Here is a 25,569-nt window from a genome sequence, read left to right on the forward strand (position 1 = left end):
CTGTGTACTAGAACATACATTTTTACATCTGACGCCCCGACCAATTGTATTGCATTCTCTTAAAACTCTCTGTTATCATAATGAATGGAAAGGGAATACGATAAACCAAAATGTTAATGACAGAAAGAAAAAAACAAGAAAGGAAGCTTACTTCGGCACGCCAAAACAACTAAATATAAAAAATTAAAATAAAATAAAACACAAAATAGAAAAGTTTTAAACTTATGTAATTCACAGCAATATTATAATGAAATCGAGTAGTTTGTAGTGTTAACGGTTATCATCGATATAAGCTTGGAGAACTAAGCCAAAAAAACAAAAAATCTCTCTTGAATTCTGAACGGCACGACGAACAGAACTTTTTATTTGGTGCTCGTAAGGATCGATCTAAGTGGCCGCAGGATCATCGGTAACTTTGGCGACCGTACAGTGACCTAAGGATAAGGTTCATAATCCTTGGTCAATCCCTAGTGGACGGCTCACAATTTGGATACTCATTAATGGAGTTTGGATAACCTAGAGGAGCATTTACAAGGTTGGTTTGTTCTAAATTCCGCTGTTAAGAGGCAAAAATGTACATTGAGTTTGAAAAGCGGAATCGTATACCCACTTTTGCCCACCAATTAGTTTTTTTTGCCCACTTCCAGTTTTGAAAATATGGAAAGTTGAAAAATTTTCAAAAACCTAAAAGTTGACTTATTAAAAAATTTTTTTTTTAATCGCAAGAGAATTTTTGGCCCACGTTTGCCCACCTTTTAGAAATTTTGAAAAAAATAAAAACTTTAGAAAATATGGAAATATGGGCAAACGTTTTTTGTAAAAAAAATGTATTTTTAAGAGGTGGGCAAACGACTTTTTTTTATTAAATTTTTAGATTTTAGGAGGTGGGCAAACATTGATACCTTTTATTTTTTCGAAAAATAATATTTGTTATAGGTGGGCAAACGTTTTTATTCGGACAAGGATATTTAAAAGCCGTCGGCAAACGTTTTTTTGTTAAAAAATCATATTTTAAGAGGTGGGCAAACGAATTTTTATTTAAATTCCTAATCTAAATAGGTGGGAAAACATGGGCAGTTTTTATTTTTGCGAAGAAACTATTTTTAAGGGGTGGCCAAACGATTTTAGTCGAAAAAGGTTATTTTTAATAGGTGGGCAACGTGCTTTGTCAAAAAAAACTCTTTTTTAAGAGGTGGACAAGCGAAACATGGGCATCTTTTATTTTTTCGAAAAAACTATTTTTAATAGGTGGGCAAATTTTTTTTTCGGTCAAGGATGAAAAATGTGCATTGAGTTTTAAAAGCCCACTTTTGCCCACCAATTAGTTTTATTTGCCCACCTCCAGTTTTAAAAATATGGGAAGTTCGAAAAAATTTTCAAAAACCTAAAAGTTGACTCTTTAAAATTTTTTTTTTTTAATCGCAAGAGAATCGTTGCCCACGTTTGCCCACCTTTCAGAACTATAGTTCTAGGTCTATGCACCCATTCTTATTCTTATCTTTTGCTACTTTTAAAATTTGAACCCTTAGGATATGGGCGATTTGTTATTGGGTTATGATACAAAATTTTTAATATTTATTTTTTTTTAATGATTCGCAGTGCAGTTTTAATTGTCTTTAACATTTTAATAATCCAAGATATTGGTACAATTAAAATTTAAAATTATTATCATTAAAATAATATTTTAACAAAAAATGCGGATTTTTATATTTGTTCCATTTACCTTTACAAAAATATAAAAAGTATTTTATTATTTATTACTTGCATTGCCAAAAACAACATCTCCCATAGAAATAGCAAAGGAAATAGACAAGTCAATAATTCAACCAAAATCAAAATCAAAATCATTAAACATAACATTCAAAACAAGTGTCCTAAGCCAAGAAGCTGTTTTTGTTTCTTCCCCTAAAAAGCAATCTTCGGTAGGGTATGCAGCCAATCCGCTCGCAAAACAACAACAAACGTCGGGGCCTGCTGCTGAGACCCTGGGGGCCTGCCGCTTACATATATTTGTGTCCATTTTCGTTGTATGAAATGACCAGTCTATATGTTGTATGGTTAGTGATGGTACTCATTAAAATAATCAAAAACCAGGACAACATACACTTCGCTTGACTCCCAGGACTCCTTCCAGTGAACTCCATCGCCGACTATCGCCAAAGGATTGCAAAACTTGTCGGTAAAAACTGTTCAAATTAAGAAACAGTTCAACCGTTAAACTTGTATGAAGTGAGTGCTAAAATCTATATTCAACCTATATTGGAACTCTTTGATATACTATATAAGCCGTACTGTTAATAAATTGTGCTGAAATAAAATGATTAAAAAAAATAAACTCCTTGATTTTTTTCTTATGTTAAAAAAACGCTTTTGATTAATTTAAATAAATATACCCTGCATTTGCATAATAAATATTTATATTTTAGTCTAAGCGTCTTAAATACAAAATTAATATTTGAATTATATATTTAAATTCAGTGCAATTCATATTTAAATAAAATTAAATATTTTAATATTTAAAACAAATACGCATCGTGTTTAATTTAACTATGAATTATATTTTACTTAAATATGGACCAAGTTTAAATTAAATATTTAAAATATTTAAAACAAGAAAGGAAGCGAACTTTGGCAAGCCGAAGTTTATATACCCTTGCAGCTATTGCAAGAATTAAATATTTTTGAAAACATTAAAATTATGATTTACTTGCGTATATGTCTAAAAACATTGAAGCAATGATGATTTGCAGCTCATTATTAGGTAGTTATTTTATATAATTTTATTATTTCTATTGGAGCTATATGATATAGTCGTCCTATTTTGATGAAATTTTAACCGTAATTCTGAAATATTTATCCATTACTATATGTCGAAGAACTTATAGAAAAATTTAAAAACACCAAAGTTTTAATTTTTTTTTATTACTTTTATGATTGTTCCTATGGGAGCTATATGCTATAGTCGTCCGATTTTGATGAAATTTAAACCGTAATTCTGAAATATTATCCATTACTATATCTCGAAGAACTAAAAAAAAATTAAAAAACAGAAAACCTATAATTTTTTTTCATTTATTTTTATGATTGTTCCTATGGGAGCTATATGCTATAATCGTCCGATTTTGATGAAATTTTAACCGTAATTCTGAAATATTTAACCATTACTATATCTCGAAGAACTAATAAAAAATTAAAAAACAGAAAAGTTATAATTTTTTTTCATTTATTTTTCCGATTGTTCCTATGGGAGCTATATGCTATAGTCGTCCGATTTTGATAAAATTTAAATCATAATTCTGAAATATTAAACCATTACTAAATGTCGAAGAACTAAAAAAAAAATTAAAAAACAGCAAAGTTATAATTTTTTTTCATTTATTTTTCCGATTGTTCCTATGGGAGCTATATGCTATAGTCGTCCGATCCGGTTCGCTCCGACTTATATACTACCTGCAATAGAAAGACAACTTTTGGGAAAGTTTCATGCAGATAGCTTAAAAACTGAGAGACTAGTTTGCATATAAACGGACGGACAGACGGACAGACGGACGGACGGACAGACGGACATGGCTAGATCGACTCTACTAGTGATGCTGATCAAGAATATATATACTTTATAGGGTCGGAAACGTCTCCTTCACTGCGTTGCAAACTTCTGACTGAAATTATAATACCCTCTGCAAGGGTATAATTACTTTGATAATATTCAAATTCAAATACGAAAATAAAATAAGATGGTGCATATTTAAAGTAAATATAATTCGCAATGGATGAAAATCAAAGCGAAAAATATTTAAATTGAGTAAAAAATATTTAAATTTACTACGTTTTTTTTTACCAGTGTGCCCAAAAAGAATCCTACTTCTGGAATCTATCAGTTTCTCATTCACTTCTTACTCTCCCCTGACTTGTCCGAAGCTCCACTTATGTCCGCCTATTCCGATCCCCTCAAGCGAGATCTAGATGACGCCACCGATGCGCGCAGCTTTATATCTACATAGATGGCGCTGGACCATCTGCAGCTGCACCAAGCGCCACAGTAGTAAGCTTTTGTAATGGGTTCATAAGCTCGCGGACTAAGTGGTTGAACTCGTGGACATTTCGGTCTCGTACATGGTGAGCAATACATAAAGCAAAACAAATTCCAAAAGTCATAGCGCGTGACTAAGATCCTTGATGCCTTACTATTTTCATTAAGCTATAGAAATCGCTTAGCATTTCTCTCGCTTTCCTGATGTCCGCGCACACAGCGATTCGACCGGCCCTAAAAGACATCAGAACATTAGTTAAAAGGTGCAGGTGGCTCTACGAGGGTAGTCTTTTGATGTGAGATTGTCAATTTGTCCTTGAATTTGAGCAAACAGGTCAGTAGCTTTCTGGCAAACTTACTTTATTTTCTCGATAGAGCAGCCCAACTACATAGTGGCCGTTTACTTTTATGCAAGTGACTTCGAGAATGCTTATAGCCCTTTTGTCGTCTTCACCCTCATAAAAATGTCTCCCTAAAATCGCTTTTGAACTTTCGTTAAAGGCGAGTCACTTTCATTTAAAGAAAATTTCATTCTTAAATTTATGGTGACTCCTTTCTTCAACAAAGAAATGCAGCTCTTGAACCTAGAAATATTTCTTTAATCAATAAATAAAATTTAATAAGTCTAGAAATATTATTTCTTAAATCAAGAAACAATATATCTTAAAATTAGAAAATATATTTCTTGAGCCAAGAAAAATTGTTTCCTAAAAAAACTACATATTTCTTAAAAATAAGATAATTTCTCAGAGATCTGCCAAAAGAAGCGTCGCGACACGAACAGCATTGAAATCGCAGTCGGCGACATACACACATAGAAATGTTTCGCCGTGCAAACTACTCACACAAATAAAGCGAGCGACGAGGACGAACGGACAAATCCATGTTCGTTGTGTGGTAGACATACCCACCCCGCTAGCTAGCAGACATACACTTGCATTTAGATTTAAACTTAAACTAGGGGGAAGATGATAAGAATAAACATGATTTGTAAAAGTCATATTAGAACATTATGATACACAAATAATACCAGAATTTGAAAATAACACACATTTTTATTTGGTCGTCGGCGAGAATAGAATCCGGCGTTGGACATTGTAACACTAGGCTATGGTCGAAGTCGAAGAATGATTGTCAGAAGCAAAGACGGTTTCGTCAGCTTGGACGAGTCATGTTAAAAAAAAATTTAAAACAATCAAAATACATATAAAACATACATTTTCAGAGATGGCTTATAATCTGATACTATCTATTCAGAAATTGTTTATTTTCCCTTTTTCAGTTGAGTTTGAAAAAAAAAAGAATTCCGAGATGGGATTAGAACTCGTGCTGCTCAGATTTACTCTGCTCAGATTTTTGGTCAGGCAACTTAGCCGCTAGGCTACCATTAAGCGGCTGAGTTAAGGGCTGCTTTTTTATTTTTGAGGGATACTTCTTTCTTGATCTCAAACGCTATTTTTCCTTTAGAAACCTAATAAATGACGTTGCTCAGCCGAACGCCCTTTGAGCGTTCGGCAATGTCATCCGACTGACATCGTCCTTCTTTCGAGTTGCTTTTATTGCCTTATAGAACTCAAAGGCAAATTCTCCTTTTAAAACTTAACAACTGTTGTTGCTTTTGTCGTCCGAAAAAAAATCTTTTTCATATTTTTATGAAAGTTAATTTCTTAAAAGCTTAGAATCAGATAAGATTTTCATTTTTAATTAAAATTTTTTCTTGAATCAAGAAATTTTTGTCATTGATTAATGACATGTTGCATCGGTTGTGCATTTAGATACGACTTTAACGGCAATCGTTGTAAGTGTCAATATATGTTACATAGTTTGACTTCATAACACACTAAGATGCGTTTGCGATCATTAAACCGAATTTGGTTCCTGGCTGGCTATCCAAGACAAGTTTTATAAAAATTATTTTTTTATCAATATTTTTCTTTTTTGTTCATTTACTTTTTGTTAGTTAGTTTTTTTTAATTTTGTTTGCCTTTGCGATTTTTTGTTTGTTTTTATAAATTTGATTTGTATATTTGTATTTAATGATCAGCTAAGAAATCAAAAATGTAAAAAAAGTGTAATAAACCGGTAATGCCGATCTGATTTCTAAGTTAAATTTTCTTGCAAAAAAAGTTTAACATTTGTCCAACTTAGTCGACATAAATAGCAAGTATTGCTTACTATGAAGTCAGTTCGGCAAATAACACGAGCAATTATAAAATTGTAAGCCTACTCAATTTTTATAGAACAATAGATATAAATTTGTTTTGTATATTTGTATTTAATGATCAGCTAAGAAATCAAAAATGTAAAAAAAGTGTAATAAAACGGTAATGCCGATCTGATTTCTAAGTTAAATTTTCTTGCAAAAAAAGTTTAACATTTGTCCAACTTAGTCGACATAAATAGCAAGCATTGCTTACTATGAAGTCAGTTCGGCAAATAACACGAGCAACTATAAAATTGTAAGCCTACTCAATTTTTATGGAACAATAGATAATGCCATTCAAAGCAGGAGTTGAACCACCGTTACGCATCTTAGTCTTAGAGTCTTTGCTTCGGTAAGGCCAGTTTTTTAACTCAACGTACATTGTTTAGCCACAGCCTATTATGTCTTCCCGATTTGATATTTGAATATGAGCTCTAGTAGATGTTTCCTCCAGACGAGCCTTCATTTAAAAGTGCCAAAGCTGGTGAAGGTTGTTCCATTTCCACGGGTGACGGGTAAGATTTAAAAGTATTTTTCTTCGCGATCGCATTCGTTACGGTGGGCGTTGACGAGTTCCGCTTTTGGTGCTCCCCTCTGAAGCAGAAGGTTGTTGCTTTGACTGACAGTTGTCGACGCCGCAGTCATGTTTGGAGAAACATTTGCGGCGGTGCTTTTTTAGGCACCTGTTTCGTTATATTATACGCTGCCTTTTTTCAACTTTTAGCATCTGAAGTTCCTGACATTTGGCAACTTGGTGTTCGGTAGACTTGCATACCGCTCACGTGCTGCTTTAAATAAACTCCTGATGTGGTTAAAAATCAGCTTCGTGCTCCATTCCATGATGTGCCTGTGCGTGAGTGTTAACACTGATGGGCTTTGAGCCGAGTCCTGGTTGATGCTGCCTCTGCTAATTTGTTGCTAAATGATTTATCGGCAGGGATGACGGTGCTGCGTGGGTGCTAGGCCAAGCTTAGTTTCTGTTATGTAGGAAACTTGTTAACAAGCTCACGAAGAAGCATTGGGTTGTCAAGAAGAGAGAACAAATTGTAGGCATCGTCCTGATTTTGTCGATCGGTCATGGATTTGTGGTGGCCGTCCAAAGAAGGTTTTTAGGGTGCTGATTACTCCTGGAAGCTGAGCTGAGTTGAAAATGTGCCCAAAAAAAGAATGTACATGTCGTAGAATGATTAATTTGCCCACTGTATATGTGTGGCATAGAATGGTTAGTTTGACCATTGTGCATGCATGTACATTTTGAGTGGCGACACGATGTCGCTAACGGTGGTTTTCAGAACGCACAACAGCTAAGGAAAAGAGACATCCTCTGCTGTTGAGTAAGGTCTGTTCGTAGGGGCGTAGAAAAGAGATAGCATTATGATCTGCAAAACTTGTGAAATAACTTGGAATGTGCGTAGCGAGTTCAGTTACGATCACGCCACTGAAACGAACAGAACTTGCTGCGTCCGAAAAATGGAAATAAATGACCCATCTCCGACATCAGAAGTGGGATCTGCTTTGCCTACTGATCCACATTTGTTAGCATTGGAACTGCAAAATCGCAACCTGATGGAAATAATTAAAAACATGCAGACTCCAAAGGCGCCGCAATCCGATGGTAAAGCTTCACACATTACCTTACCAAAATTTAACCCTGACGTGGCTGGAGTGGAGCCCTCATCTTGGTGCAGCACGGTGGACCTTATATTTGCTGATAACGTTCTCCAAGGTAGCAATCTGGTGATAGCACTAAGTAAAGCACTAGAAGGCACCGCATCACAGTGGCTTTCACAAATATGCTTTGCCGGCATCACTTGGGAGCAGTTCAGGGAACTGTTTCTTCAGCGTTTTGTTGGAATTGAAACCTCTGCTGGCATGGTTCTCAATGTATTGAAGGGTCGACCGAAACCAGAAGAAGGCTTTGCTGAATACGGCAGCCGGATTGTCACGATGCTTATGTCTAAATAAAAGCCAAGGATTTAGAAGAAATAGCTGTGTCTGTAACTTTGGCTCACATGGCTCAAGTTGACAGCAAGTTGGCGCGCTGGATTTTTACCACCAATGTAAAAACTCGCAATGAGCTACAACAACAGTTGCAGGCACACTCCTTCATGAAGCGTAGCCTAGAAGACGATGCAACTGGCTCGGATCGCAAAAAGTTCAAATCTCCGTCCCTGGTGAAATGCAACTACTGCGGAAAGGTTGGGCATAAATATGCCGAATGTCGGGCACGTTTGCAGCAGGGCCAGAGTAAAGGCAAAACCTACAGTGGCACAAATACGACGGGTGTGAAAGATCGATCTGGTGTCAAATGCTTCAAATGTGGCGAAATTGGGCACTTTGCATCCGCATGTCCTAAAGTCCGATCAGGTGGATGCGAAAGAATTTTTGAGAAGCGAGTGGATATCTGCGCAGTAGCTCCACCCTCTGGAACAATAAAGGCATCCGGTGAGTCTGTTCCATTTTGTTTCGATTCCGGTGCAGAATGCTCACTGGTCAAGGAAAGTGTCGCCCATAAATTTAAAGGGAAAAGAGTTAATAATGTTGTAAAACTCAATGGCATAAGTAACGATGCAATTTATAGCACTCAACAAGTTTTATGTAATATAAATATTGAACAATACTGTTTTGAGATTTTGTTACACGTAATTTTAGACAAGTATTTGAAATACGATGTGTTAGTTGGTCGAGAGATTCTTAGCCAAGGCTTTGGCGTGATGATAGACGCTGATAAATTTCAAATTTATAAAACGAAAATGATAGATAAGGTGACTTTAACTGATTACGAGGATATTATAAGTTCTGATACAGATTTAGTTGATTCCGATAAAATTGTCTTAACAAATATCTTAAAATGCTACTCTGACTGGTTATTAGTGGAATACCAAAAACTCGAGTCTCGACAGGGCTGTTGGAAATAAAGTTAATAGATCCACAAAAGACAGTGCAACGACGTCCCTATAGGCTTGGCGAGGAAGAGAAAAACCTGGTGCGTTGTAAAATCGATGAGTTGTTAAAAGCAAATATTATCCGTCCAAGTTGCTCACCTTTCGCCAGCCCAATGATGTTAGTGAAAAAGAAAAATGGCACTGATCGTCTTTGTGTGGACTACAGGATGTTAAATGATAATACCATTGCTGATAGGTATCCATTGCCTCTTATCGCAGACCAAATTGCCCGGCTTCGCGGTGCAAAATATTTCTCGTGCTTAGATATGGCTAGTGGTTTTTACCAAATTCCAGTACACAAAAATTCAATCGAACGAACCGCGTTTGTGACTCCAGAGGGCCAGTACGAGTTTTTGACCATGCCTTTTGGCCTGAAAAATGCTCCTTCTGTTTTTCAGAGGGCCATAACAAGAGCATTGGGATCACTGGCACACTCATGCGCTGTCGTTTACATTGATGACGTGTTGGTTATAGCCGAAACTAAAGAAGAAGGTTTAGAACGGTTGCGTATTGTATTAGAAACATTGAGTAAAGCGGGATTTTCATTTAACATAACCAAGTGCTCCTTTCTTAAAACTCGCATAGAATACCTAGGTTTTGAGATAAGTAACGGAGAAATTAGTCCAAACGCACGTAAAGTAAAAGCATTGTTAGATTTACCGCCTCCACAATCTGTGTCGCAATTACGACAATTCATAGGATTGGCTTCGTATTTTAGACAGTTCGTTCCAAAATTCTCGGAAACGCTTAAGCCTTTGTATCAACTCACATCAAAGAAAAATTCTGATTTTTCTTGGCAACAGCAACATGAGCAAATAAGGACTAAAATTATAACAGTTTTGACGCAGGCACCTGTGTTAACTATATTCGACCCGAAACATGCAATAGAATTGCACACCGATGCAAGTTCGATTGGCTATGGTGCTATATTGTTGCATAAAATTAACGACAAACCCCATGTAGTAGAATATTATAGTAAATGCACATCCCCTGCTGAGTCAAAATATCATTCGTATGAGTTAGAAACGCTAGCAGTAGTCAATGGTATCAAACACTTCCGTCACTACTTGCAGGGACGTAAATTTGTCGTATATACGGACTGTAATTCCTTAAAGGCTAGTCGCACAAAGCTAGACTTAACGCCGAGGGTACATAGGTGGTGGGCATTTTTACAATCGTTCGACTTTAACATAGAATACAGGAAGGGTGATCGTATGGCGCATGTAGATTGTTTATCTCGGAATCCAGTGCCCGATAAAAATAATGGTCAAAATAAAATTCCAGAAAAACGCATTAATTTAACCGAGGTAACTGACAACTGGTTGATTTCTGAACAACAACGTGACCCTGAGGTAGCAGATACATTAGCTAAGTTCAAAAATAACGAATTGCCAGAGCATTTATTAAAAACCTATGAATTAAGGAAAGGAGTTTTATATAGAAAGATACAACGAAATGGCAGGACTAAATGTTTGCCTGTAATCCCTAGGGCATTTAGATGGGCAGTGATTAATCATGTTCATGAATCCATCATGCATCTAGGTTGGGAGAAAACATTGGATAAAGTTTATGGATTTTACTGGTTTGAAAATATGTCAAAGTACGTTCGTAGATTTGTTGAAAATTGCATTACTTGCAAATTAGCTAAGCCACCAGTTGGAAAAATTCAATCTGAATTACATTCGATTCCTAAGGTAGACATCCCGTGGCACACAGTGCATATTGATATAACAGGAAAGATGAGTGGAAAGAATGACCTAAAGGAGTACGTAATTGTCTTAGTAGATGCGTTCACGAAATTTGTTTACTTACATCACACCTTAAATATTGATACTGAATGTTCAATCAAAGCTGTTAAGGCCGTCGTGTGTTTGTTTGGTGCGCCTACACGCATTATAGCGGATCAGGGCCGTAATTTTGCAAGCTCAGGATTCCGTGAATTTTGTTCCTCCCAAAAGATTGAGCTACACTTAATTGCTACAGGCGCGAGTAGGGCAAACGGCCAGGTAGAGCGTATAATGAGCACGCTTAAGAGTATGTTGACAGCAGTCGAAACCAGTCAGAGGTCGTGGCAAGATGCTCTAACCGAAGTACAATTGGCAATTAATTGTACCATCAATCGAGTCACAAAGTTTAGTCCATTAGAAATGCTAATTGGTAGAGAATCTAGACCTCTTTGTTTGTTACCAATAGGTGAAGAAGAGGATAATTTAATTGATAGAGAGTCTATAAGAAAACAAGCCAAGGAAAATATGGAGGCTAATGCTCGTTATGATAAACATAGATATGATAAGAATAAAGCAAAGATAATAAATATAATGTGGGAGACCATGTTTTACAAAAAACGAAGAGCGTCACCAAACTAAGCTTGATCCGAAATTTAAAGGTCCGTTCGAAATAATCGAACAACTAGATGGCGATAGATATGTTTTAAAGTCTTTAACAAGCAAAAGAACTTATAAGTATGCACATGAGTTTTTGAGGGCATTGCCCAATAGAGAATTAAGTAAAGAAATTGATGAAGAACTAGATGACTCAAGAGGAGATGCATCTGACTCTCAAATGAGAAATAGAGATAAAGATGGCACAGCAGTTGCCTTGGAATCCCAAGAGGGGATATCGACCGCACCATAACAGATGGAATTGTTATGGCGGGGGTCAATCGACCGCACCATAACAGATGGAATTGTTATGGCGGGGGTCAATCGACCGCACCATAACAGATGGAATTGTTATGGCGGGGGTCAATCGATCGCACCATAGTAGAAGGACTTGCTGTGGCGGGGGTCAGTGTTGATAGCACCATGACAGAAGGACTTGTTATGGCCAGGATCAGTTAGAATAACTACACAACATAATGGAATTACAGAAAAGAAGAATTGTTAAGTTTGACTTAAGACAAAATGTTATGAAAACGTCTAAGTGATGTCATTGTAAAACCAATTTGATTGTTTAGTATAAAAGTTGAAACTTTATATAAATAAAAGTTAATGAATTAAATGGTAAATAAAATTTGACGATAATTGAGAAAATCCTAGATCAAACACACGAGGACGTGTGATTTGTCAGGAAGGCCGTGTCGTAGAATGATTAATTTGCCCACTGTATATGTGTGGCATAGAATGGTTAGTTTGACCATTGTGCATGCATGTACATTTTGAGTGGCGACACGATGTCGCTAACGGTGGTTTTCAGAACGCACAACAGCTAAGGAAAAGAGACATCCTCTGCTGTTGAGTAAGGTCTGTTCGTAGGGGCGTAGAAAAGAGATAGCATTATGATCTGCAAAACTTGTGAAATAACTTGGAATGTGCGTAGCGAGTTCAGTTACGATCACGCCACTGAAACGAACAGAACTTGCTGCGTCCGAAAAATGGAAATAAATGACCCATCTCCGACATACATATGAATGAATTAAGTTTAATTGGTTCTTGAAATGTGGTTGGTTCAAAAATGTTCTCAGCATAGAAACGCCGTTCTTAAAACAAGAACATTCCGTTCTTAAAATGGTTAAACTAAGTGGGTAAGTATCTTGGAACATCCAAATCCCAGACATTTTTTTTTTTAATTCTTGGTTTCGGTACTTAGAAAATTGTGATGCCAGTGTGGCGCAACCGACTAAAGCGTCTAGGAATCCTAGAGTCCTCGGTTCGTATTCAGGTTGGGTCGATACTGGGTACTGATTTTATCCAGCTAATTCTAAAGTTTAAAGGTTTTCAGTTGTTAGCTTTAAATGATAAACAAAAATTGTGAACACATTTAGCCTCGCTTTTTTATTCCGTTTTGTCGTGCAAAATTCTACTTTTGAAATAAAATTTTGTTCATTGATGTATCGGCCCCGGTGGTATTTTATCGAATGTTATTTTTTTTACACACTTCCGTCTAGTATTTTACTATCGGGTATCGGTTTGCTCTTGGAATCGTCATACGTTTGTTTGCTTGCACTTTCTTAAAATCGTATAGTTAAAAACAAAATGAGCAATAAATGAGGTGAACAATGTAGTGTCATAAGCCCATTACTAATTCAATACCAAAATGTTCTTAAAATAAGAATTTTCGTGCTTACACGTTTTTAAGAACAAATGTTCTCAGATTAAGAAAAGTACACCCAAAAAAAAAAATTATAGGCGGTGTTAAAGAACAAGTGTTAGTTCAATCTAAATACTATAAAGCCTATATTTTGTAGTTTCATTTCTCTACCGAAAAGTCATAATTTTCAGTTTAGAATTTATACTGTTATAGTACAAAAAAATTCAATATAAATTTATACTAAATAGTATAAAACGTAAACCCAGTAGTATTAATTCAATACTAAATATTATAAGGACAATAATCTGTAGCTTATAGCCTGATTCAATTGCCGCATTTTTAAACGTGCCAGATTCCATTGGCGCATTAGCATTTAGCTAATGCTACTCCGACATGTGAGTAGCATGAACAGCTGATCTGGGTTTTTTATACCCTTGCAGAGGGTATTATAATTTCAGTCAGAAGTTTGCAACGCAGTGAAGGAGACGTTTCCGACCCTATAAAGTATATATACTCTTGATCAGCATCACTAGTAGAGTCGATCTAGCCATGTCCGTCTGTCCGTCCGTCTGTCCGTCCGTCTGTCCGTCTGTCCGTCCGTTTATATGCAAACTAGTCTCTCAGTTTTTAAGCTATCTGCATGAAACTTTTCCAAAAGTTGTCTTTCTATTGCAGGTAGTATATAAGTCGGAGCGAGCCGGATCGGACGACTTATAGCATATAGCTCCCATAGGAACAATCGGAAAAATAAATGAAAAAAAATTATAACTGTGCTGTTTTTTAAATTTTTTTTTAGTTCTTCGACATTTAGTAATGGTTTAATATTTCAGAATTATGATTTAAATTTTATCAAAATCGGACGACTATAGCATATAGCTCCCATAGGAACAATCGGAAAAATAAATGAAAAAAAATTACAACTTTTCTGTTTTTTAATTTTTTTTTAGTTCTTCGAGATATAGTAATGGTTAAATATTTCAGAATTACGGTTTAAATTTCATCAAAATCGGACGACTATAGCATATAGCTCCCATAGGAACAATCGGAAAAACAAATGAAAAAAATTAAATCTTTTCTGTTTTTTAATTTTTTTTTAGTTCTTCGAGATATAGTAATGGTTAAATATTTCAGAATTACGGTTTAAATTTCATCAAAATCGGACGACTATAGCATATAGCTCCCATAGGAACAATCATAAAAATAAATGAAAAAAAATTATAGCTTTTCTGTTATTTAATTTTTTTTTTAGTTCTTCGAGATATAGTAATGGATAAATATTTCAGAATTACGGTTTAAATCTCATCAAAATCGGACGACTATAGCATATAGCTCCCATAGGAACAATCATAAAAGTAAATAAAAAAAAATTATAACTTTGGTGTTTTTAAATTTTTCTATAAGTTCTTCGACATATAGTAATGGATAAATATTTCAGAATTACGGTTAAAATTTCATCAAAATAGGACGACTATAATCATATGGCTCCAATAGAAATAATAAAATTATATAAAATAACTACCTAATAATGAGCTGCAAATCATCATTGCTTCAATGTTTTTAGACATATACGCAAGTAAATCATAATTTTAATGTTTTCAAAAATATTTAATTCTTGCAATAGCTGCAAGGGTATATAAACTTCGGCTTGCCGAAGTTTGCTTCCTTTCTTGTTTACTTTTGAATTGTGGCAAATCGAAAAGAAATGAATAAAAAAATGAGTATGAGTAAACTTACGGATATCTTTAGTGCTTATGGACGACCCATAATGCTATCGAGGCATTTGCCAATTTGGGCGATAAAAAAGGGAGCTGATGGTGTTCTTTGACGGGTTTGCAAAGGAGAATCTTAGATTAGAAGTCAAATTCGTGTAAACTAATAAAAAGATAAAAAAGGCAATACGGTTTTGTCCTTAATGGCAATTTTTTGTCGTGAATAATATATTGGTAGGTTTTCTCGCGAAACATATTGTGCATAAAGCAACGTACATATGTATCATTTTAAGGTTATTTACGCAAGCGCAGATGTATGTAAATTCACCTATGGCAAAGTACATAAAACATACAAATACATATGTACATATGTATGTATGAATGTGGTCTACCAATGCGCAAAAGACTTTTTGGATTATTTCATCACGTTTCGCGAGAAAACTCTCTAATATTTATAAATCACTCCCAAAAATCTCTATATTAAGCAGAGGTATGTGCAATGCTAAAGTGTTCATTTTAACTAACAAAATCTTTTCTTTAATCAATTTCGGTTGTTAATATGTTTTTATTATGCCCTTGCAGAGGGTGTTACAATTTTGGTCATAAGCTTGTAACGCAGTGAAGGAGACGTTTCCGATCCCATAAAGTATATCTATTCTTGATCATATCGATATGGGAGTCGATATAGCCATGTCCATCTGTCTGTCTGTTACAATACCGTTTACGAGCTCAGGTTAAAACCTAGCGATCTAAAACTTTCACAGTCGTCCTAAAACTTGCTCACGCTCAAGTTTTAAAAGCGCCCCGATCTATTTCCTACAGCTCCCATAGGAACTATCGGATATAACTTGCAAGACATGCATCTTTCCAAATCGTTTTTTTTTTATACGCATACCTTGATCAGGGTAAAAACGCTTGCCGATCGGGTGCAACGCAGTGAAGGAGACGTTTCCGACCCTATAAAGTATATATATTCTTGATCAGCATCACTAGTAGAGTCGATCTAGCCATGTCCGTCTGTCCGTCCGTCTGTCCTTCTGTCCGTCCGTTTATATGCAAACTAGTCTCTCAGTTTTAAAGCTATCTGCATGAAACTTTCCCAAAAGTTGTCTTTCTATTGCAGGTAGTATATAAGTCGGAACGAGCCGGATCGGACGACTATAGCATATAGCTCCCATAGGAACAATCGGAAAAATAAATAAAAAAAATTAAACCTTTGCAGTTTTTTAATGTTTTGTTTAGTTCTTTGACATATAGTAATAGTAAAATATTTCCGATTTACGGTTTAAATTTCATTAAAATCGGACGACTATAGCATATAGCTCCCATAGGAACATTCGGAAAAATAAATGAAAAAAAATTATAACTTTGCTGTTTTTTAATTTTTTGTTTAGTTCTTCGAGATATAGTAATGGTTTAATATTTCAGAATTATGGTATAAATTTCATCAAAATCGGACGACTATAGCATATAGCTCCCATAGGAACAATCGGAAAAATAAATGAAAAAAAATTATAACTTTTCTGTTTTGTAATTTTTTGTTTAGTTCTTCGACATATAGAAATGTTTAATTATTTCAGAATTATGGAATAAATTTTATCAAAATCGGACGTCTATAGCATATAGCTCCCATAGAAATAATAAAAATATATAAAATAATTATCTAATAATTGAGCTGCAAATCATCATAGTTTCAATGTTTTCCAGCACATACTCAAGTAAATCATAATTTAAATGTTTTCAAAAGTATTTAATTAATGCAATAGCTGCAAGGGTATATGAACTTCGGCTTGCCGAAGTTTGCTTTCCTTCTTGTTTTTTTATAATTTCAGCTTATTATATTTATACCCTTGCAGAGGGTATTATAATTTCAGTCAGAAGTCTGCAACGCAGTGAAGGAGACATTTCCGACCCTATAAATTATATATATTCTTGATCAGCCTTTCTAGCAGAGTCGATCTAGCCATGTCCGTCTGTTCGTCCGTCTGTTTAGTCCGTTTCTACGCAAACTAGTCTCTCAGTTTTAAAGTTATCTGCATGATAGTTTCCTAGTTGTTGTCTTTCTATTGCAGGTAGTATATAAGTCGGAACGAGACGGATCGGACGACTATATCATATAGCTCCCATAGGAACAATCGGAAAAGTAAATAAAAAAATATTATAATTTTGCTGTTATTTAATTTTTTTGTTAGTTCTTCGACTTATAGTAATGGTTTAATATTTTAGAATTACGGTTTCAATTTCATCAAAATATCATATGGCTCCCATAAAAACAATACAAATTAATAAAAACAAAATTTTTTTAAATGTAACTTTCTATTTTGTAATTTTTTAAAAATTCTTTTTGACTTATTAAAAATTTGACATTTCAGAATTACGCCTTTAATTTTATTAAAATCGTAAATCGATACCATATAGCTGCCATAGGAACTATCGAATAATTAAGCTGCAAATCATTATAGCTTCAATGTTTTTAAGCATATACGCAAGTAATAGCCTGATTCCATTGGCGCATTAAAATGCATTTAGCCTAATGCGCATTTATTTACACAGGGAATCCCATAAGGCTAAATGCCGCATTTAAAATAAATGCGATTATTAAATGCAATTAAAAAACATTCGCCCCGAACTTTTTTAGGATAAATACCGGAAAATACCGATGTTTAACTATATTTTGTTGGTGCCACCACTACAACAACTGTTTTCTATATGCAAGGTTGGCGCAATTTTTGATGTCTTTTGAATATAAAATCTATTTTGTATAGAAATGACTGAAAACTAAAGCGCACGCTGCAAATTCTGGTCGCAGTACCACAATGCTTTACTGCTGGATCTCTGGCATAAAATAACTCCCACATATACGGGGATCCTAGCCCTTTTTGGAAACTGTGGTGGTCTCCATTGCAAACCCGTCATAACAACGCAATGAGCTTCTCTTCCTGCTAAGCATTGCAGAGTTTAGTAAACTTACTCATGTTCATTAATTTTAATTAATTTCTTTTGGATTTGCCAAAATGCAAAAGTAAACAAACCCAGATCATCTGCTCGTGCCACTCACATGTCGGAGTAGTATTAGCTAAATGCTAATGCGCCAATGGAATCAGGCACATTTAAAAAGTCCACTAATGCGGCAATGGAATCAGGCTATAACTCCTTAAATAAAATCTTATGTTTTAGTTTTTAGTTTGTGATAAGGATTTGATTGAATAATTTGTATAAAAAAAACGCTTTTGTAATTATACTCCCAAAATAAGACCTTTTTCAAATACAAATACAAATAGTGCACCGATTTTTAAATACCCGTAACTCTTCAACCATTTTCAAAACAATTATGGCCCCGGAAAATGCGTTTGTTTTAATTGTTTTTGACAACAGATTACTTTAGAAACCCAAAAATATTGAAATATTAAAGGTTGACGTAATTGCAAAGATACACCTCTACCCTAGCGAAAAAGAGTGATAGGAAGGGGTGTCCGCTGACACACCCCAAAGACATTGCGCTGCTGACCGGCTGAACCTTGGGCAAGGTGTGCTACCAGCATAAAACGAGGGAGACTACAAAAAAGCGAGTCAGGGAGTAAAATAGGCACATTTTCAAAAAATGGTTAGCATTATCTTTCGTTACCGTTTCCACATAAACATGTGCGTGTCTGTAAGATGTACGAATTCTCTTTTGGGGTAGGGAAATTTTGGTATTTCCACATAACCATGCGCGTGTTTGTACGATGTACGAATTCATCAGCCTCACACTGCGATTTCAAAAATGTCAATGGGACAACAATTAACAACTCAGAAAGCCTTTGCCATTGCTTGTCCACCTATCATTGTAATTATCCGGCCAAACTAACTTTATTTGACAATTGAACATTAATGTCAAAAACACTAATAACCCACACTTTCAAGATCAAGTTTACGCTCCTCGATAATCAAAACTGATGTGCAAACGTCTCGGGATACCCAGGGTATCCAACCGGCTTAACCGTTACTCTTAACCCGTTAAATATAATCAAAACCGTAACCGTTACCAGAACCAAAATAATTCGTTTAATACCTTATCGAAACCGCAACAAAAATATATAGCAACCGGAATGACTGTAACCGAAACATTTGTCTTCTTAAAAATATATAGGTCGTTTAACGAATTACCAATTTAAAATGTCAGATCTTATAAATAATTTCTGTTAGAGAATTATTTTCCCAAAATGCCGTTAACCCGTTTTTCTTCGCGGAGGCCAAATCTCCTTGCTGGCCTAAAAAAAAAGTTTATAAGCGTACATAAGTAAAACAAATTAGAAGCCTCTATAAACTTCACACATTCTAGCCAATCATTTTTTGTATAAATAGAACGTTAAAATGTTAGAAACAAAAAAAAAAATATATAAAAAAATCTTGTTTTGTTTCAACCGGTACAATATTAATTAACAAGAAAGGAAGCAAACTTTGGCAAGTCGAAGTTCATATACCCTTGCAGCTAGTGCAAAAATTAAACATTCTTTACTTGCGTATATGTTTGAAAACATTGAAGCCCATTTATTTGATAATTCCAATGGCAGCTGCTATATTATATCGTTTTCCGATTTTAATAAAATTAAAAGGTTAATTCTAAACTGTCAAATTATTAATAGTAAAAAAAATTTGTTTTTTAAATTACAAAATAGAAAAGTTACATTTAATAACAATTTTTTTTTTTTATTTTAATTGTTTCCATGGCAGCAATATGATAATCGATTTTGATGAAAGTGAAACCGTAATTCTGAAATATTTAACCATTACCATACGTCGGAGAACGAAAACAGCAAAGCTATAATTTTTTTGAATGAAAAGTTCAAGTTTAACTGGGGATGACAGCCTCACTTGACATTTATCCACACGCTTCGACCCACCCTTTTCAGGGTGCCTTGCCTTTAAGGCATTTTGTAATTTACATTTTATTGGACGATTTTCTGCAGCAGCTGCAGAGCCAAGAACAAGAAAGTGGAAGGGAGGCACTTCTTCAGGTGTAGACTTTTTTGTTTGCTTAGCCGAATCTAATTGCATGAGGCGATGATAGCCTGGTCACTTAAATGATTTGCAAAGAAATTCCTATTAGACAATAGGGAGAATGCTGTTTGCCGCCAAAGCACCACCGCGTATGGGCAACCTTTAATGAAGTAACTTGTTCGCTTTTGGTTTCGCTTTGCGTGTTTGACTATGGGCAAAGAGTCTAGCATGAAAAGAATGGGAAAACGTATTCAAACTGCCTGGCTATAAGTCAAAATGGGAAATTAAGTCCAAGGGTAAGAATACAAATGCGTCGGGATGGCATCGGTTAACTGACCTCATGCTTGATGAGAACTCCTGTGCTGACAGCATAATTGAAGTCATTCGGGTGCAGCTTAAGTTGATTTGTTGGGGCAAATAGAATTACTGGGAGGGAATTCATAAGGGCTGTGAACCGTGGCAAGTTTAAGATTCAAGCAAGCGAAGATTCAATGAACCTTGTTTAAATATGTTAAGGAGATTCAATTAATAATTGATAATTTGCAAGTTGCCGAAGGCTGGAGAGGGAACATTTTTTAAAAAAGCTTTTTAAAATACTGACTAAAGTGCCAAACAAATTCCCTTGCCTTATAACCATTAGTTTTCAATTGAAATTGGGCTGAATCAGTTTATTCCGTTGTGGTCAAATGCCAGTGGGACGTGTTGCTTTTTATAATATGTCTGGCTGCCAGACACTTAACTTATCCTTCCACAGAATTTGCCCAAAACTGGTGCCTTTTCAAAAAGGAATATGCTATCGCGCTGCATTTTTCCTTGACCCCTGTTCCTTGGCAACGCGGAAATATATTGAGGGCTTCGGGATCCGCGAGGACAAGCGGATATTGATCAGGGTTGCTGTTGAAATTTGAAAGCACACTTTCAGGCACTAAAACTCAAACATATACATATAAACATCCGGGTCATGAGGAAATGGCGTCGAAAATTGGATTGAAATATAAAAAAAGCAGTGAAAATGCCAACGCAGCAGAAAACAAAAAAGGGAGCGGACAATGGTGCGAAATTGAAAAGCAGCGTGAACATATATAAAACTTGCTAACAAGGTATTAGACCTTTACATGGATTCAAAGCTACACAATGGAGAGGCAAAAAGCATTTAAGTGTTATTAGCAGATTTTTGGTTTGATTTTGATGCTTTTTGTGGAATCAAAAGAGGGGGGGAAATGTGTCCCTGCTCCTGACAATCAGAACGGAACAATATATGACATGGGATTTGAACAAAAAGATGTTGACACGGAGAATGGGACCCTTCCTATAATTTAGAAATATGTTCAGCCCCTTCGCTTGATTAATCAGCTTTCCTTGATTTCTCTCGCAACATAATCAAAGAACCTGTTTAATGTCAACGTCATAGTTTAATTAAACATTAAAATATTTAAGTGCAAAATATTCTTTTTAAGCATATATGTACTTAAAATAAAGATAAAAGATATCAACTTACACTAGTCGGCCTATGTATTTAGATTTTAAGAAAAATTGTGAGATTTGACATTTCTTTGAGAAAAATTGTATTCCTCCTTTTTACAGATAACCAATACAAACTTAAATATAAGAAAACAAATATTTGTTCATTGAAACGTAAGAGATATAAATTAATAAATTAAGTTGGCATCAGTATTTTTAAAAAAATATGTAGAACCAAGAAAACATTGTTTAATCCCGCCAAGAGTTGAAAAATAAAGACAATCTAAGTAAAATGTATATTCTCCTTTGGCTTCTAAACCTGTCCGTCTGTCTGTCCGTCCGTCCGTCTGTCCGTCCGATCGGATCGGACTACCATAGGATATAGCTCCAATCGGAAAAATAAATGAAAAACAATTATAGCTGCACTGCTTGTATATAGTATTATATATATATATATATATATATAGTATTGATTTATCATATTGAGCTATAGTATTATATATATATATATATATATACTATATATATACGATATATACTATTGGTTTAACATATTGATCTATGATTTCAATTTCATTCAAATCGGCCGACTATAACATATGGCTCCAATAAAAAAAATCAGAAAATTAAAAAAATTAATAAGCAAAAATAGTAATGGTAGAATACTTTATAAATACGCTTTTATTTTATCAAAATCTGACATTTATATCATATAGCTTCCATAGGAACGAACGAACAATTGAGCTAAAAATCATCATAGCTTTAATGTTTTTAAACATAAACGCGTATTTCGATGTTTAGGTAGGTGTTTTAAAGAATATTTAATTTTATGATAGCTGCAAGGTTTCTTTTCTTTCTTGTTTTTCTGGTTGTTCCTATCGGAGCTATATGATAAAGTTGTCCAATCTAACTAATATACTGATATACTAATATACCTGCAATAGAAACACAACTTTAGTGAAATTTTTAAGAAGATAGCTTTAAAACAACAAAACTTAATAAGCACTTGTGTGCCACTTCCGTTATCTCCTATCGGAACAACATATCCCCGATACCAGCACAGTGCCCACTTATGGGCCTCAGCCTTAGATTTCATTAAATTCCAACTTCCTGACGGCGTAAACTTTGGCTTGCTTCTGTGTGGATTACACAAAAGCTTTTATCTTACTACAGACGAGAAGGGAAAAAAACAGAGAAAATAAAATTAGCCCAAAACGAGTGGAAGACACCTGGCCTCAGTTATTATCTGCAAACACATCTCATATATTTTACAGATTTTGTATACTCCATAAAAGGATTAGGATCAGAAAAAATCTGTTTATACGGGTATGACCTTACATTGTTCGTCTCATTTATTGACAGATTCATTGAAGCTCAGTGACAGAGCCAACTATAAAGTGACATATCCACATCTACACATACACCTACACACGATATGCATATGCCTACACACCTACACAAACTTTCCACACATTAGATCTTACTCTTAAATCACCCCTATCAACAGGAAACAAAACTTGAAACCCAGTTATTGTAAACATTTTCTAAACTCAGAAGGCTCTGGGAAATTTCCATTGTTAATATTAATCCCAGAATACACATTTATTGTCGCGCCGCTGATAAATTCCAACGGCACGTTCTCACACTTTTGCCATATTCAAATTGCGTCTCCTTTAAACCTGTAAACAAGATAAGACAAAAGAACTCTCTTTCACTCAATTAAAATCAAAGCTCACTCAATCGAAACAAAAAAGTTCACTCAATTAAAAATAACTCACTCAGAAGATCGAAAGCTTTTGGAAACTGAGGCTTGATCCACAAGATAATTAGATTTAAGAATCAGTTCAGTTCAAGACTTAAAATCAATTAGTCGGTGTTCTCAATAATAAACATTTTGTAACTAGTTAATGTTTTAAAAAATAAAAAATTAATTTTTTAAAAAACTAAACTTATAGTTACAGTTTTTAAATTTATGGATACTGCTGTACACGGTCACTCTGTATTTTTAACGTTAAATTCAAACTTTATTGTTTTGTTTATTATACTGTGTTTATCCCGCTAATTTTAACGTTTAAAGGGTTTCAGTTGTTACCTTTAAATGGCTAAAATTATTTCGTATACATTTAGCCTCGCTTTTTCATTATGTTTTATCGTCAACTCCAATCAACGAGCAAAATTGTACTTTTTAGATGGAATTTCCCTCATTGATGTATCGGTCCCGGTAATAATTCATCGAATAATATTTTTATACCAAAATTTTGTACAATCGGGTATCGGTTTTGAAAATTTTGTTCATTCATTGCTCATTGGAATCGTCATAGGTAGTCTTGCTCTCACTTACGTAAAACCGTGTAATTAAAACATAAAATGAGCATGATTGAGGCCAACAATGTAGTGTCATAACCCCAATATTAAATTCATTTGTTTAATTACCTGACCACGTTGTTTAGCCGCCGTCGACCTTTTGTCAGACCATCGTAAAATGAGTAATTGCCAAGCATGTTTCAACGCATTTTTTTCTTCCGACTATTAAACTCTGTGTCGTTCTTGGCGCACATTAAAGAGCTTTGTGTGTGCGAGCTTTCCTTTTTATATGTGCAGCATTTTTATGTTTTATCATTTTTAGGGCGCCTGACTTTGGTTTTATATTACTTTTACATTTCCATTCGCTCATTTTCCTACGTTTTCACTCGGGAACCATCGTCAAAAGCACAAACAAAACAAGCTTAAATTACAAAGTCGTGACTAGTGTAAATTTGGACCATAAAATGTTTGAATTTGTTAAGAGTTCTGCTTAGTCCTGTTTCCTTACCCTTCTTCCAGCAGTTCCTTGCGGTGCACCATGGGACCAATGCTGCCCAAAATTAATGACTCGCTTAATTTTAAAGATATCTTTTGTATCCATAGACAACAAATATATTAAAAAAATTTAGATCAAACGAATATATCGCATAGCTGCCATACGATTGATATATCCAAATTTGTTGTTTTAAAAACTAACAACTTTCTTGTTTTTTTAAAGAATTCCATATACAACAAGTAATGAAGCAAAATTCGGCAAGCCGAAGTTCATATACAATTGCAGCTATTGCAAAAATTAAATATGCTTGAAAACATTAAAATTATGATTTACTTGCATTTATGTTTCAAAACACTGAAGCTATGATTATTTGCAGCTCAGTTATTCGATAGTTTCTATGGTTTCTATGATATCGATCTCCGATTTTAATAAAATTAAAACCGTAATTCTGAACTGTAAAATTATTAATAAATCAAAAAGAATTAAAAAAAAACTACAAAATAAAAAAGTTAAATTTAAAAAAAAAAAATTTTTTTATATTTTTATTGTTTCCATGGGAGCTTTGTGTTATAGTCGTCCGATTTTGATTAAAATTAATCCGTGACTCTGAAATATTTAACCATTACTAAATGTCGAAGAACTACAAAAAAAATTAAAAAACAGCAAAGTAATAATTTTTTTTCATTTATTTATCCGATTGTTCATATGGGAGCTATATGCTATAGTCGTCCGATCCGGCTCGTTCCGACTTATATACTACCTGCAAAAGGAAGACAACGGTATAAAAAGGTAATTTACATGCAAATCAAACTGATGTCAAGGTTTTAAAAAATACTATAACTTTTCGGAACAACTTCAGATATTCTTTTTAATTGCTGCATAATTATGTAGGCGTCCAGCAAAATTGTTTGCTTGCCGTTACCAAAGTCTTTTATCGTTTGTGAAGGTAAAATAAATAAAAATAACTGCAGTAAAGTCTATATAGTATCTTCGTTGCCTTTTTGGTTGCCTTTTTATTAAATATAAAAAACAACTCAAAGTTGCAAAAATTGAGATTATATTTAAAAAAAAAATTGAATTTCAGAAAATGTGGCAATAAGTTAAGGCTCCAGCCACATACATTTAACAAGAATTGGCCTTAAAGTGGGCTCCGCCGGACTCGAGTTGTTGCTCTAGTTAAAAGTTTGTTTTGTAACTAAAAAAGCGTGTAAGACAACTTATTTTAACACTTTATTAACAGGATAGATTTTAACAGTTTAAACATACAAACGCTTAATACGCACCGTTATTTTAATACCCTTGCAGAGGGTATTATTATTTCAGTCAGAAGTTTGCAACGCAGTGAACGTTTCCGACCCTATAAAGTATATATATTCTATCAGCATCACTAGGAGAGTCGATCTAGCCATGTC

The 25,569-nt window shown here is 34.6% G+C and overlaps 1 protein-coding gene across 1 annotated transcript; it reads left to right on the top strand.

The window, feature by feature from the left end:
* Nucleotides 1-8,210: 8,210 nt before the first annotated feature.
* LOC128260246 (uncharacterized) lies at nucleotides 8,211-9,175 on the top strand. The gene has a single exon (XM_052993071.1). The coding sequence runs from the start codon at nucleotides 8,246-8,248 to the stop codon at nucleotides 9,149-9,151; it is 906 nt and encodes a 301-aa protein (XP_052849031.1). The 5' UTR covers nucleotides 8,211-8,245; the 3' UTR covers nucleotides 9,152-9,175.
* The last annotated feature ends 16,394 nt before the right edge of the window (nucleotides 9,176-25,569 follow it).

This window comes from Drosophila gunungcola, assembly GCF_025200985.1.
Source record: "Drosophila gunungcola strain Sukarami chromosome 3L unlocalized genomic scaffold, Dgunungcola_SK_2 000031F, whole genome shotgun sequence".
Classification (NCBI taxonomy): Eukaryota; Metazoa; Arthropoda; class Insecta; order Diptera; family Drosophilidae; genus Drosophila; species Drosophila gunungcola.